The sequence below is a fragment of the Balaenoptera musculus genome, chromosome 19 (assembly GCF_009873245.2).
Source record: "Balaenoptera musculus isolate JJ_BM4_2016_0621 chromosome 19, mBalMus1.pri.v3, whole genome shotgun sequence".
Lineage (NCBI taxonomy): Eukaryota > Metazoa > Chordata > Mammalia > Artiodactyla > Balaenopteridae > Balaenoptera > Balaenoptera musculus.
This window is the reverse complement of record NC_045803.1, coordinates 31,534,275-31,549,950: the sequence shown is the minus strand read 5'-3', so window position 1 is coordinate 31,549,950 and position 15,676 is coordinate 31,534,275. Positions and strand designations below refer to the sequence as shown.

General features: G+C 41.6%; 1 protein-coding gene across 2 annotated transcripts in view; it reads right to left on the bottom strand.

Annotated features, from left to right (window-relative positions):
* BBS2 (Bardet-Biedl syndrome 2) overlaps positions 1-13,756 on the bottom strand; it is a 32,605-nt gene extending 18,849 nt beyond the window's left edge. Inside the window, exons 1-5 of one of the 2 annotated variants that reach the window (XM_036833192.1) lie at positions 13,482-13,756; positions 8,044-8,271; positions 3,153-3,278; positions 2,822-2,884; positions 1,931-2,008 (exon numbers count right to left, since the gene is read on the bottom strand). In XM_036833192.1, coding sequence (XP_036689087.1) covers positions 1,931-2,008; positions 2,822-2,884; positions 3,153-3,278; positions 8,044-8,271; positions 13,482-13,598 — 612 coding nt within the window. In that variant the 5' untranslated portion in view covers positions 13,599-13,756. The remainder of the gene's footprint in view (positions 1-1,930; positions 2,009-2,821; positions 2,885-3,152; positions 3,279-8,043; positions 8,272-13,481) is intronic. The other variant, XM_036833193.1, reaches the window with a different exon arrangement.
* Between the last annotated feature and the right edge of the window lie 1,920 nt (positions 13,757-15,676).

Below are 15,676 nucleotides of genomic sequence, written 5' to 3'. Positions count from 1 at the left end.
GTAGTCAGGGAAATAGAAGCCTGACGTCCCTAGACAGTTTTGTAAGTGGCGAGAAGCGAGGATGAGTGGCCAAGGTGAGTTCTGAGGCTGGTGCCCTCAAGCTTTTCCGATACAGACTCCCGAACACCACGTGATTCAATTTTGCACAATCCCATCATTTTGGTCTCCAAGACTTCCTTCTGTTGTTTTTTTTTTTTTTTCCTGTCCATTTAAAATGGTCACAAGCCATTGCTCCTTTATCCCTTTCTCCTTCCTTAATTCAGAATATTCTAATTCTTTTTTCTGTTTCCATCTTGCCCAATCCTGGAAAACCAGCAGCAAATAAATATCCTAAGAATACCAAAACTACAAAGGATAAGAGTAATCTTCACTGTTTTTTTTTGTTGTTTTTTTTTTTTAAGATGGGGTTTTTTAAATTGTTACTTTTACTTATTTATTTATTTCTGGCTGCGTTGGGTCTTCGTTGCTGTGCATGGTCTTTCTCTAGCTGTGGGGAGCGAGGGCTACTCTTCGTTGCGGTGCACGGGCCTCTCATTGCAGTGCTTCTCTTGTTGCAGAGCACGGGCTCTAGGCGCGCGGGCTTCAGTAGTTGTGGCTCACGGGCTCTAAAGCGCAGGCTCAGTAGTTACGGCACACGGGCTTAGCTGCTCCGCGGCATGTGGGATCTTCCCGGATCAGGGCTCGAACCTGTGTCCCCTGCATTGGCAGGCAGATTCTTAACCACTGCGTAATCAGGGAAGTCCCATCTTCACTGTTTTAAAAAAAAAAAACTCTTTAAGAAACATCTCAGGTTCAATTAATTACATGAGTAATTCTAATCACAAAGAAACTAGTCAAGTTCTCTAACATCTGATTTTTAAGTTTACCTATAGAAATGTGCCTAAGAAGTACTTAATTTGAATTAAGAGAAAAAGTATAAAAATCTCATTTGCACACTTTATTCAATATTCAACCCCATTTAATACACATGATGATGAGGAGGAGGAGGAGAAGGCACAAAGCTTCAAATCCTGACCATGCACCTACTAGCCATGAGCTTGTGAGAGTAACTTAACAGAGAAACTTAACATGTTCCCTCATCTGTAAAATGAGAACTAATAATACCTTCATAACAGGGTTGTTGTAGGATGAGTAAGTTCAGTGCCTGGCATATTTCAGGTGCATATTTCAGGTGCATATTCAGGTGCATATTTCAGGTGCACATTCAGGTGTACATTCAGGTGCATATTCAGGTGCATATTCAGGTGCATATTTCAGGTGCATATTTCAGGTGCACAATAAATGGTTGCTATTATTATCAGTAGTATGTATTAGCTCATTAAAAGAAATACCTTTATGTGCTCAATAATTTTTCTCTATTTAATCAGTCTTTTCAAGATATATCTTTTTTTTTTTTAACTTAAAACTCTACCCTAAAGCTTTTTTTTTTTTTTTTTTTTTTTTTATTTATTTATTTATATTTTTTTATTTTTGGCTGTGTTGGGTCTTCGTTTCTGTGCAAGGGCTTTCTCTAGTTGCGGCAAGCGGGGGCCACTCTTCATCGCGGTGCGCGGGCCTCTCACTATCGCGGCCTCTCTTGTTGCAGAGCACAAGCTCCAGACGCACAGGCTCAGTAATTGTGGCTCACGGGCCTAGTTGCTCCGCGGCATGTGGGATCTTCCCAGACCAGGGCTCGAACCCGTGTCCCCTGCATTGGCAGGCAGATTCACAACCGCTGCGCCACCAGGGAAGCCCTTCAAGATATATCTTGATAAAGGATATTTAAATGCTTCTTTCCCTGTAATGCACAGCTCTGTTTAATCCCCACAGTTTTTACCCTAAAACTGTCTGGGTTGTGAGAAGATGTCCCAGCACTCTCCTTTAATGTTACACTTGACTATGCTAATCTGTCAAGGTTATCATAATTCTGATACCTTCTTACACTTCTTACCTCTGTTTCTGTCATTTCTGCGACAATCTCATCTTCTTTAAAAACTCGGATATCAAAATCCTCAGATCCAACAAGAAGCTGAAAGGAAAAAAATCATACATATTTAGTTCAGCGAGTGGACACAGCAAAATTTCCAAAAATAAAACAAAAAAATCGCATGATACTTCGTATGTTGCTACAGCCACCCAGGAGTTCCAACTTCCCAGTAATGTGATGCTCAGAAAGGTTCCTTCCACTGAGAAGGTCAAGATTCAGTCAGTGAAGAAAAAGTGGTTACCATACATCCTGCCATGTGGGCTGCACCTCCTACCCAGAACAAGTTCTTTCACCAGGCACCTGAAAATGTTCTTGGTTTGGTGTCTGTCTGCCTGCAGGTGGAAGCCCTGTTTCAAAAGCCGGAGCCCAGTATCCGTGGACAAGTGGAGGGTAAGTCAATGCCCAACACAGTACTTCACTGGCTGCTCAAGAAGTTAATTTCTAGAGAAACCATTAGAATAGTTTAAAAAGGCTAAGAGCCAATCTCTAAAACTTTCAGATTCCTGAAAAAGTTGGCCAAAACTGAGAACTAGGTATGATTTAAAAGCATTAGAATCAAGTTATAAGACTGTGAATGTGACTGCGATCCCATCAAATGTTCTGCCTTCTCGCCCTGTCAGGTGTCTTTGAAATATCATGGTCTTGATCTCTGTACTAGACAAACACAAGTAAATTATTGTTGAAAAGAGAGGAGAAAGACAAATGAGGCCAGTTAGCTCATCATTTAGGCAACAGAGCACCAAAATCAACTGTGAGAAGCTAACAGCTCTCTCAACACTAATGTCACCGTCATGGGAAAATGTATGTACTCAGCTGAGAAGTATACACAAGTGAAGTATCTCCTCCCGCACATACCTCTTTCTTCCCATCACCATCAAAGTCACACAAGGCCAAGGAATGAACATTATCTCCAGTAACCTGAAAATAAAACCAAAATCATTACTATGCCATCTTTTTTCACTTAATCCAAACATAGGAGCTACATGAAAGAGAGGATGATACAAACCAGTAACTTAAAACTCCAATTACTCATATCCTTTTTTTAATGTACAGAATTATAAACATTGTTCTATTTTGTTTCTATTATTCATTACAGTTAGTGGTAAAAAACAAACAAACAAGACCTAAAGAACATTAAAAGTAAAAACGTTTAAGAGTACTAAAGAGAGTATTTCGTTCTTCATACCATCCAAAAGAGATCATTTCCTTCATGATCGAAACCCTGCAGAGCACAATTTCCACCAATAATTGCAAGAGGAGAGGAAATGTCTCCCAATGTCCCCAGCACAATTGCATTGGCCCCATCTGCTACCTAAGAAGGGAAAAAAGACAGAAACTCTCAAACAATGCTGCATGGGCACACTGGAGGTAACATATATCTCTCTTTTTATTTAGATACTCAAAGTCATCTGTCATCATTTCTGAGAAGCTACATGGTCTCCTGAAAGGCAGGCCAGGGCTGTCCACTGAGGACCGTGTCTGTGGCTTATGCGTGCTCATGCAAGGATGAGCACAGACCCAGGATACACTCAGGCCCTTGGTCTCTCACACTAACCTGCTACGATAACCTGCTACAAAATCCCAGGCTCTCTTGGAACACCAGGTTCTAAAGGCCAAATTCCCCAGAGAATCAAGACATGCCTTTAAACACCCAAACTTTTGTAACCTATTTTAACTATTTTAGATGGAAATCTTTTTAATACTTATTACTCAGTTCTCTTACTACTGCTCTTTTTAATCGTAAATTGTAAAGTACTAAAAACTACAAACACCTATAGACCCACCATCCAGAACTAATAAATGTCTTGATTTCCTGAATAAAGTACATAAGCACAATTTAATTTATTTTTGGAAGATTTGAGGACATCTTTGTAAACACTGTTTATTGTATAGGAAAACAGTCCTTACTTACATAATCTTTAAGTAGGAAAACTATAAAAAATAGATTGGCTATAAAAGAGAGAAAAGAATTCATAAGAAGCCAAAACTACTAACTGGTCAATCAATCAATCAAGTTAAAAGGTAAAAAAAATAAACTGGGAAAAATAACTGCAATATGTAGGACAAAGAGTTAATATTTCTCATTAATAAGAGAGTTAATACAAAGTAAATAAATAAGAAATGGGTAAACACACCCCAAGCAAAAATAAATAAATAAAATAAACAGGAAATTCACAAGAGAAGAAATACAAATAGCCAACAAGTATGAAAAAATGTTTATTCTACAATACATCATTTTTCACTTTTCAGATTACCGAAGATGAAACCTATTGTTCGTTAGGGTGTGATAAAACAAGCACTCTCATATTCTGAGGGGGAGGTGGGAAAACAGTAGTCTTTCTAGAGAGCAGTTTAGCAATATCTAACAAAAATTTCACTTAAAAAAGGTTTTTAACTCAGCAATTGTAAAGCTGAATTCTTGTGATCATTAATTTTATGTGTCAACTTGGCAAGGCCATGGTACCCAGATATTTGGTCAAACATTATTCTAGACGTTTCTGTGAAAGTATTTTTTAGATGAGATTAACATTTAAATAAGTAGACTCTGAGTAAAGCACATTACCCTGTAGAATGTGGGTGGGCCTCATCCAATCAGTTGAAGGCCTAAATAGAAAAAAGACTGACCTCCCTTGAGGAAGGAAGGATTCTGCCACCAGACTGCCTTTGGACTTGAGCTTCAACATCAGTTCTTTCCTCTGTCTCTAGCCTGCTGGCATACCCTGCAAATTTTGGACTTGCCAGCCTCCACAACTGCATGAGCCAATTCCTTAAAATAAATCCATCTCCACTCCCTCTCTCTATATATATATACATCCTATTGGTTCTGTTTCTCTGGAAAATCCTAATACAGTCCTAAACTCAATTTCAGTCTTATACAAAAATGCAACAGTATCTTTGTCACATTGAAATAGGCAAAGATTTCTTAGGACAGAAAGAGTACTAACCATTAAAGAAAAAATAGATCAGCTAGACTTCATCAAAATTGAAAACTTTTGCTCATCAAAAGATACCTACCTATTGGAATAAGCCATGTATTGAGAGAAAATATTTATTTTACATGAATCTAACAGAGAACTTGTACCCAGTATATCCAAAGACCATCTACGAATCAATAATACACCCAAACTACCAATAAAAAATAGGCAAAAGACTTAGATGATTCACAAAAGAAGACATACAAATAAAAAATAAGCACAAGAAAAAGTGTTCTACAACACTGGTCACAAGGAAAATGCAAAATGAAACCACAGTAAGACACCACTTCACACCTACTAAAATGACTCAAATTACAAAGACTGGCAACACCAAATGCTGACAAGAAATGTGGAGCAACTGCAACTCTCACACATTGCTGATGGAAGTGTAAAACGGTACAACTACTCCTAGGTATTTACCTAAGATGAACTAAAACATATGTCCACAAAAAGACTAGGACAAAAATGTTTACAGAAATTTTATCCATAATTGCCCCAAACTGGAAACAACCCGAATGTCCATCCCACATGTCCATCATCAGAAGAATAAATAAATTGTGGCATATTCACACAATGGAATTACTATTCGGCAACAAAAAAGAACTACTGCTAGGGACTTCCCTGGTTGTCGAGTGGGTAAGACGCCATGCTCCCAATGCAGGGGGCCCGGTTTCGATCCCTGCTTGGGGAACTATAGCACACACGCATGTAGCAACTAAGAGTCAGCATGCTGCAACTAAGAGCCCACATGCTGCAACTAAGAGCCCACGTGCTACAACTAAGACCCAGCGCAGCCACAATAAATAAATATTTAAAAAAAAAAGAACTACTGCTAAATGCAAGAAGTATGACTCTCACAGATGTTAAGTGAAAGAAGCCAGACACCAAAGAGTACATTCTGTATGATTCCATTTGTATGAAGTTCAAGAACAGGGAAAACTAACCTAAGGTGACAGAAATCAAAACAGTGAATATCTATAGGGAATAGGAATTGACCGGAATGGGGCACAACAAAATTTTCTGAAGTGATGAAAATGTTCTACTGGGTTGGCCAAAAAGTTGTTCGTTCTGGTTTTTCCATAAGATGCTTCCATAACACCCCCAATATATTTTTATTGGGGGGTGTTGATTACAGGGATCAAAACGCATTGAACTGCACACTTAAGGTTTGTGTATCTCACTGTATGTACATTTTACCTCAATAAAAAAATACCAAAGGAAAAAAACTGCATTTCTAAGAACTTACCCTTAGGAAATAATCAGAGAAGTTGGCAAAGATATATGCTTATGAAATTATCAATTGTAATAGAGAAACTATGGAAATAACATAAATATGAAACAATATGGAAAGGGTTAAACAAATTATGATATATTTTAACACAATGAAATACTATAGAGCCAATAAGAATAAAGCATAGATATATAGTAACTTCAATATAAAGCTGAATACAATATAAACTTCAAGATAAAGTTCAATACAATACATATATTTCTGAATAAAAAGGCCACATGTAATATCCAGGGAGTAGAAACAACCCAAATGTCTATTAACTGATGAATGGATAAATAAAATGTTGTTTATACATACAATGGAAAATTACTCAGCCATAAAAAGAATGAAGTATGATACATGTAACAAAATGTCCAGAATAGGGCTTCCCTGGTGGCGCAGTGGTTAAGAATCCGCCTGTCAATGCAGGGGACACGGGTTTGAGCCCTGGTCCGGGAAGATCCCACATGCCGCAGAGCAACTAAACCCGTGCGTCACAATTACTGAGCCTGCGCACCACAACTACTGAAGTCCGTGCGCCTAGAGCCCGTGCTCCGCAACAAGAGAAGCCACTGCAATGAGAAGCCCACGCACCGCAACGAAGAGTAGCCCCCCTTCCCCACAACTGGAGGAAAGCCTGCGCGCAACAACAAAGACCCAACACAGCCAAAAATAAATAAATAAAATAAATAAATGTATAAAAGAAAATGTCCAGAATAGGCAAATCTATGGAGATAGAAAGTAGACTGGTGGTTGCTTAAGGATGAGAGGTTGGGGGAAAATGGGGAGTGACTACTAATGGGTATGGCTTTCTTTCTGGAATAATGAAAATGTTCTATAATTGACTGTGGTGTAGTTACACAACTCTCTGAATAAACCACTGAATTGTATACTTTAAATAGGTGAATTGTATGGTATATGAATTATATCTTAATAAAGCTATTATAGAAAAAAAGTAAAAGGCTACATGTATATAGTATGATCCCATTTTGTAAAAAAAAAAAAAAAATTCACTCACAAATACTTAGTAAAAAGTCGGGATAAATCAATTCAAGAGTTAAATGCTATTTCCAAATGAAGAAACCATGCGTAATTCTTTTTATTTTGCTTCTATATCTTTTCTATAATAAATCTGGATTATCTGAGTATTAAAGTTGCCTGTAGATGGCAGGCTACAGTAAGTACTTCTCCTAGAAACTACTATACTAAACTTTTTTTTTTTTTTAAACATCTTTATTGGAGTATAATTGCTTTACAATGGTGTGTTAGTTTCTGCTTTATAACAAAGTGAATCAGTTATACATACACATATGTTCCCATATCTCTTCCCTCTTGCATCTCCCTCCCTCCCACCCTCCCTATCCCACCCCTCTAGGTGGTCACAAAGCACCGAGCTGATCTCCCTGTGCTATGAGGTTGCTTCCCACTAGCTATCTATTTTACATTTGGTAGTGTATATATGTCTATGCCACTCTCTCACCCTGTCACATCTTATACTAAACTTTAATGCAAAGCCACCAGGAGACCTGTTTGCTGGCTCCCTGGCTGTTGGCAGAACTCTCAATGGCAAATCTTGACAGATGGTAGTAGCACAGATATACCTCCTGAGAGATAAGCTGGAGTGTCAAAAAGTGGTTACCAACCATGACCAAATAAATAAGTGTCAAGTACACAAAGGAGATGTAAATGGCAAAATCCGCATGTTTTTTAACTACACTACAACAACCACATAAAAAACCAAAATAAATGTCTGATCTCTTTTAATCATAAAAAAGAAAAAGTAGACACTAATGGGTAATGGAAGTTTTATGGTTATAAAGGGGTATACTTGCCTCTCTGTAGAACAAATCTGAATTATTGTAGACATCATAAGCCAGAAGATTAGTCTGTGTTCCCACTAAAAGAGCATCATAGCCGAGTTCAGGGTTCAGTACTCCTGCAGCCAGGCAGCTGACTGCCTGGTTAATGTTGAGAAGCGAAACATCAGACTCCAGGGGGCTCTGGAGGACCCTGGAGGCACTGAAATGCTGGCTCCGGGCATGAGGGTTGTGAATAAAAACCTAAAACAAAAACAGTTAATTACATCCCCTTAAAATACCAAAAATGTAAAATTAACATACATCTTTTTAAAAAAGACTCAGGCTGTTAACAGATATCAACATTAACAAGAAGTGACTTTAATCATCTACAAAACTTAAAACACCCATACACAGTTCTGTGCATGGCTGGCCTTCAATCACTGCAAACTGTGGAAACCCAGTGGTTCTTAGCCTTATAAAGAACAAGGTAATAGCCAAGATCTAGTTGTTGCTTCCCAGGGCAGCTTATATACTACCCACTAGTAGAGTGTTAAAGCACTCTTACATGGGCTTCCCTGGTGGCGCAGTGGTTGAGAATCCGCCTGCCAATGCAGGGGACACGGGTTCGAGCCCTGGTCTGGGAAGATCCCACATGCCGTGGAGCAACTAGGCCCATGAGCCACAACTACTGAGCCTGCGCGTCTGGAGCCTGTGCTCTGCAGCAAGAGAGGCTGCGATAGTGAGAGGCCCGCGCACCGCGATGAAGAGTGGCCCCCGCTCGCCGCAACTGGAGAAAGCCCTCGCACAGAAACGAAGACCCAACACAGCCATAAATAAATAAATAAATGAATAAATAATTTTAAAAAAAAAAAAGCACTCTTACAAACCATCATTTTCCTGGTCAACCTATAGGAAGCTGCTACCAGCTACAATGTGATTGCTACACACGAAGATCAGAGAAAACAGAATAATAAACACTTCCTTTAGTATCTTCCATCCAAGCACCTAACTAATTCACTTCCTAACCCTTAAAACTGGTAGTTTTAAGGTCTGGTAGGTAATAAATTTGTCTTAAAAACCTAAACTGCGTCACACAAAGCAAGCTTCTTGAAGGCTTTCATAGTCTATACTAGTAAGACAGAATTAAATAATTAGCTCAAAGTTAATTAATTTAGCAGTTTCAACTATCATAAATATAATCATCTGAGTATCCCTACAAATCTTTAAATTTCCTTGGGCTTCTGTAAAAGGAGGTTTAGACTAAAACATGCATTCTCAAGAGGGGTGATACTGCTCTCAGGACAGGTAGCTGGGTTTGGGGTTGGGGGGATCTTAGACATTAGAATGGCTTCTGGCCTCCAAAGGGTCTTTATAAAAACAGATATACTGTACATCTGTGGTATGAAAATTTCATTAGGGAAACTTTCATTTTCTGAAAAAAGCTCCATGGGAGGCAATATGGAAAAAAAGAAAAGGATGAGAAACTGCACTAGAGATGCCTTAAGCCCCTTCCAGTTCTAAACTTTGCTAATTTTAAATGAGCATTTCACCCCTTGGTATAAATCTGTAACCAGGCGAGGCCAGTTTGGCTGCTCACCACTCAAAAGGCCAATACTCGAGAGGCAAGTGTTGGTGGAAAAGGAAACTTTGCTTTACTCAAGAGGCCAGCAACCTGGGAAGATGGTGCACTAATGTCCTAAGACCATCTCCAAGTTGCCAGTTAGGAGACAAAGGTTTTAAAGGCAGTGTGAGGGAGGGGTCCGCAGGGTGCATGAGCAGCTCGTGCACAATTCCTGGATTGGTTGGCATCAAGCTGAAGTTTCAAGCATCACCTATCTTCTGGCTTCAACCGGTCTGGGGTCTACATGCTTGTGATCAGCAGTTTTCATCTGGTAGGAGTCTGCTCCCTGTAAAAACAGCTTAGGATTGTGTGTCAGACTTTTATAGCTTTCAGGGAACTGGGAGTTGGGAATTCCGGTGACTCTTTATGGCTGGTTTAGAGTCTAAATTGTTGCCAGTTTCCCAGCTCAACAGCTTGTTTCTCCATCTTCACATTCCTAACCATTAACTCTTGAGCCAGCCTTCTGAGACTCAGGGGAGGCCTGGGAGACTAAAGCTTTTCTACAAACAAGAGGCAGGTAGAGGACATGAAGGGGAGGGGTCTGTCCCAGGAAGGCCCCATAGGGTCCTGCTTGGTTACAATGCCTGCTTTTCTTTGATAATCCTCAATCCTGAGGAGGAACAGGTGTGGAACAAGAAAGGAAAGTCTGGGATAGAGAAGTTAATCATAAACTCAGCAGAGGAACTCAGTTTTAGGGGACTCGGTTTTAAGTCCAAGCAGGATTAGTTTTAAATTATTATCTAAACAAGGTAACCTATTCGACAAAAAATAATTTTTAAAAGATTGGTTAGAAACATAGAGATAATGTGTTTAGCTACTGAATATTGTGTTCACGTTCTCACTTGTGTAATATTTTATAACATGCTTTTATGAACATTACTGCATTTGGTCCTCACAACATTTGGTCCTCCTGATATACAGAGGAGGTCAGAGGGGTTAAGGCCCTTTCCCAAGGTCTCACCACTGATAAGTGACAGGGCTAAGATGCAAGCCTGGTGTCTGGCTCCAGTAATCTCCAGCCACATCTTACTTCCTTTTATAACAGTTCTGAACAAAAGAATTCTTACAGAGTCTTCTAGTTAATTAGGCTGAGAAAGAACAGGAGGCAAAATAACCTATGGACTTCACGTTAACTGTTATTGGGATGAAAAGAGTTTGGAGGTTGCTGTCAAAAGCAAGAGCCCCAGGAGTCTGGTTTCTCCCTAGTTCCCCTCCTGCTGTTCTCTGCATACAGCAATCAGTGCTCTGGAGACTCACCTGTCCCTCAGGCTCAGCCACACAACAAATAGACCACTCCCAGTGCCTTCAGCCAAAGGACTGGCTGAAGTTCACAGACCTGTTCTGGCTGAGGGGGTGTTGCTGACAGTATAAATTCCAACTAGGCCCTCCAACTCCATGGTGAGAGGAAACATGTCCCCCGATGAACTAATGTTCATCCTGCAAGAAACCCCTTTTTAAACCATCCTTGCTCAGGTTCAGAAACCAGATCCCAATAAGTCAGCCCCCCATTCACAACAGAGTCCCACTGAAAATGACAAAATCTTGTTTCTAGAGACATGGGCCCTGACAGTCAAGGAGGGCTTTAGCCTTACCTGCAATGTCTGTTTTTAAAGGAAAATATATTTGTGTATTATTTGGATCATAAAATAGTACCAATTTTTTCTTTAAGTCTAAAGATAAAAGATCAGGTCAAAACTTTTCAGATTTGTTTTGAAGTTCTGAATATAAAGTGTCCAATTACACAGGACATAGGAACTTCTCTCTCTCTCCCTTTTTTCCCCCCCATCTCCAGAAAGAGCCTTAGAATCAAGTGCCCCTGCCTCCCACTCTAGGTCACATTCTAATGAAAGTGGTTCCATAGAAACCTCTGCCTGACCTTCCCGCTTCCACTCCTACACTCCCCTCCCTGCATCTCTGTTGCAGCACCAGCCAGTAATCCTTTATCTAAAACATAAACCAAATCCCATCATGCACTTTATTAAAACCAAGGTCTTTACCGTGGCCTACAAGGCCCTATATGATCCAGCCGCTGGCTACCCCACTGCTTCCCTCAATCCATTCCAGCCCCAGCAACTTTCTTGTGTTTCCGGAACACACCAAGTATATCTCTACCTCAGAGCCTTTGTACTTGCTGATACACTTACTCCACCTATCTGCAGGGCTTGTTTCCTCATTTGCTTCAAACCTCTGACCCACAGTTATCAGAGGTCTATCTGATCACCCTGTCTAAAATAGCAATCTCCCATCACCCCCAACCCCTTACTCTGTTTTTCTCCCATGGAGACAGTGTGTTTCTGTTAACTATCTGGCTCCCCTTCTCAAAGTAACCTCCAAGGGGATGAGACTTGTCTGTCACCTTCACCGTTGTAACTACAGAGCTAAGAACAGTGCCCAGCACATAGCAAGCCCTCAATAAATCAGGGGCTGAGCCAATATCAATGGGATCTTTTCAGCCCACTTATGTAGCTGCTATGCACCTACAGCAGAACCAATATGAATTTTTGGTATTTGTCAGTGCCTACTAACACTATTATGTACGAGGCTCTGTGCTAAATGCGTTCCTCCATTACACAACTTAATGAAAATGAATCATTACTTTTTACTTATGTATCCCAAGGCATGGCATATGAGAAAACATACAACATAAGTGGCAGTGTCTCGAAAACTATAAATCATTATATAAATGTTAGCTTATTAAATCCACACTGGGTCAGAGAACATGCACTCTAATCTCATTTCTACCGCTTTCCAGTTGAACAGCCTCAAACATTGCTTTGAACCTCTCTGAACCATTATTTCTAATCAGTAAAGTGAGAGTAATAAGAAGAAAATAACAGCTAACAGTTAGTGACCACTGCCTATATGCTAAGCGCATGACATGTATCAGTAGTAACTTACTTAATCCTCTTAGCAACCCTATGTGGTAGATACTAAGTACCTTGCCCAAGGTCATGAACTTAGTAGGTACCGGAGCCACAATCTGTGACACCTGTGCTATATGGCAGCAGTTGGCAATTTAGCAAGGATGCTGAGATGATTAACGTAATAAGGCTTTGTACCTGTTAGAAGTTATTACGCTTGGCGTCATAGTATTCCATGTTTTTGGGGCATGCCTCCATCAACACACAGTATCTTGATTTGCCTTGTCTGCTGTCCTTCTGGACTATAAGCTTTCTGAAAGTCAGGACTCCAACTTTATCTCTGAATCCCCAAGATCTAGCACGAAGGAGGCGTCCAGTAAGTCTGGTGAATGCTGAATGACCATATCTTTTTCGTCTCTGTGATTCCCACACCTTGCCCAGCACCCGGCACACAGTAAGCCCCTAAAAGGTACTTAGTAAATAAATTATAGGAAGACACGCGACTGTACATGGATAAAGATCGAAAGTGCAATTTGAATCACTTAAGTTAAGGGTCTTTGTGATTTTTTTTTCCCCCGTAAAGTTGTTTGGCTCTGAGAGGCAGTCTGAGATAGTAGGAGTTCCAGAGCGAAGAGCAGAGGCCCTGGGCTCTAATCTGGGGTCTGCCATTATTGCTAACCCTGACCAAGCCATTCCCGCTCTGGGGTCTTCTCTTCCGTAAGCTCCCTGTCTGTAGAGACACACCAACATTGTCCGAGTCTAAGTGCCTGAAGACAAGTTAACTACTCAGAAAAGCCGTTCTGCGTGATTATTCATGATTTGTGCGCAGGACGGAAAGCTACGGAGGCTACCAACCCGTTGCCGGGCAACCTTGGCTGGGGGCGGAGCCTGAGAATGAGGAGCTGGACTGCAGGGACCTAGCGGGCGGAGGTCGTGGGGACTCCAGGGGCCCGGGCCCCGTGCGGGTGGGAACGTGTGGGAGCGGTTACCTTGCCTGCTTGGGTAGCGGCCGCCAGGCACGGGTGAGTCCCGTCGTAGCGCCCGACAGCCACCATGCGGGGGATGATTTTGTGGCGCAGTTTCAGGGTGAACACAGGCAGCAGCATGATGGCGACAGCTCAGGAGAAGAGGGCTAGTGGTCCGATACCGGTGCAGCGAAGCCGGCCTCACCCACGGCGGTGAAGAATGGGGGGGTGAGACCAGGCTGGACGGGAAACTGAGCGGGACTGAGCTGGACCCCAGGCCACAGCCTTTTTCTGCGGCTGCGCAGGCCCGCCCATCTAGTTCTGCGGCTGCGCGGTCGGGCCTCAGGCTCGGCTGAGGCTGAAGCTGGGTCGCAGTGGTGGAGTCGTGTCTCTTGCAGCTGTAACTTAACCCGCGTTGGATTCGACTCAACTAACAGGTCTACAGTGGCGGTGTCTGAGCCAGCGCACCCCTGGGGCTTCTTCTAGCACTAAACCAAGCTGCTGCACCGTTGGAGACTACGCGCATGTCAACCACACTCCAAAGGGTCATTAATTCAAGAAATATGCCTTGAATGCCTGCTCTTCTCCTTACTTTAGCTGTTATGTTGATGCCCGCAGTAGTTACTAAATGTATCGACTCCTTAAAAAAAAATGTTTTAAATTCTCACCTTTAAATGGTCCATGGCTCTTTGTAAGATGCTCTATAAATTTTAAATGCGAACACGAAAAATTGAAAAGTCATTAAACTTCTCGACATTCATTCAGATAATTTTTGAGGGTTTACTATGTGTCAGGCACTGTTCTAGACAACAGAGGTATGGTAGTTAACATGAGACAAACCTCTGCCCTCCTGGAGCTGACCTCCATTTCGGGGGAGACAAACACTAACTGAGAAATACATGTGGGAGGTTTTTTGGTAGTAAGTGGTAAGGAGGGAAGAGGGATAGAAGTTTGGAGGGAGTGCAGTTTTAAATAAGGTGGTAGGGAAGAGACCTCACTGAGAAAGTCACGTCCAGGCAAGAACTTGAAAGAAGTAAGGGAGTCAGTTTTGAGGAAGAGTGTTCCAGCAGAGGAAATTCAGGTGCAAAGGCACTGAGGAATCGCTCTGGCTGCCTTCTGGAAATAAACGTTTAGGGCTGAGGGACAAGATGAATGGGAAGCAACAGACGAGACTGAGAAGGAAGCCAAGTGAAGAGAGTGTTGCCAGGAGTAGAAAAATAACCGTGTCAGATGCTGTAGGTGGGTCTTGAAAGATGGGTTCTAGAATATTCTTGATATTTGCATTTTGTAATTACAGCCGTACAAATGAGCATCTTTTTTCAAGCGTACTGGGGGGTGGGGGTCTGTGACTAGTTGTAATCTCTTCTGGAGATAATGTCAAAAGACTAAATTTGGGCTTCCCTGGTGGCACAGTGGTTAAGAATCTGCCTGCCAATGCAGGGGACACAGGTTCGAAAAGATTAATAGTACTACTAACTATTAAGATTACTAGTACTACTTCTGGGGAATGTTGTTGTGAGAATTAGACCAACGAATATAAATAAAGGACTTGAAGCAATGCCTGGCACTTAATAAGGGATCCCATAAGTGGTTAATATCATCGTTATTATAAGGTTATTATTATTACCTATAGCTGAAAAGACTGCTTTTGACTTGTTAGGGTTGCTATTGTAATAAAGTTGGTGTCTTTTTTCTTTTTTTAGCAGGTAGCTTTGTTCCAAATATCCTCTCAGCACTGGGGTTAGAAAAACCAACCTCACTAGTCAAGGTCTGGTGGAGCTAGGTGAGAGACCAAGAATTTAGATCCTGACTCACAGGGGCCATGCCTGCCACCTGCCTCTACCTCTGTGTCCTCACCTCGCCTATGCAAAGCACCCACACTAGAGGGCGTGCAGGTGTAAAGAATGGAGGCTCTCACACATTAGGACTCAGGATTAAAGGCCTAGACAGGCGGGGTGAGAGGGCCCCCAGGACCTGTGGCCTCCACTAGTCTAGTCACAGGATTGACGTCTGGGAAGTGGAGTGGGGCAGAGGAGCAGCTGGAGAAGGATTTTTGCCTTCATCTTTACGCACTGTAGTGTTGGCTGTTTTCATAGTGAGTTTGCTTTACTTTTGTAATTAACACATACGCACAACTTGAAAATAAAGGAGTGTGAGGGTGGGGACTGTCTGTGAACTTCAGAGATCCACAGCCTCTCCCCTGCCCATTGCCCCAGAAC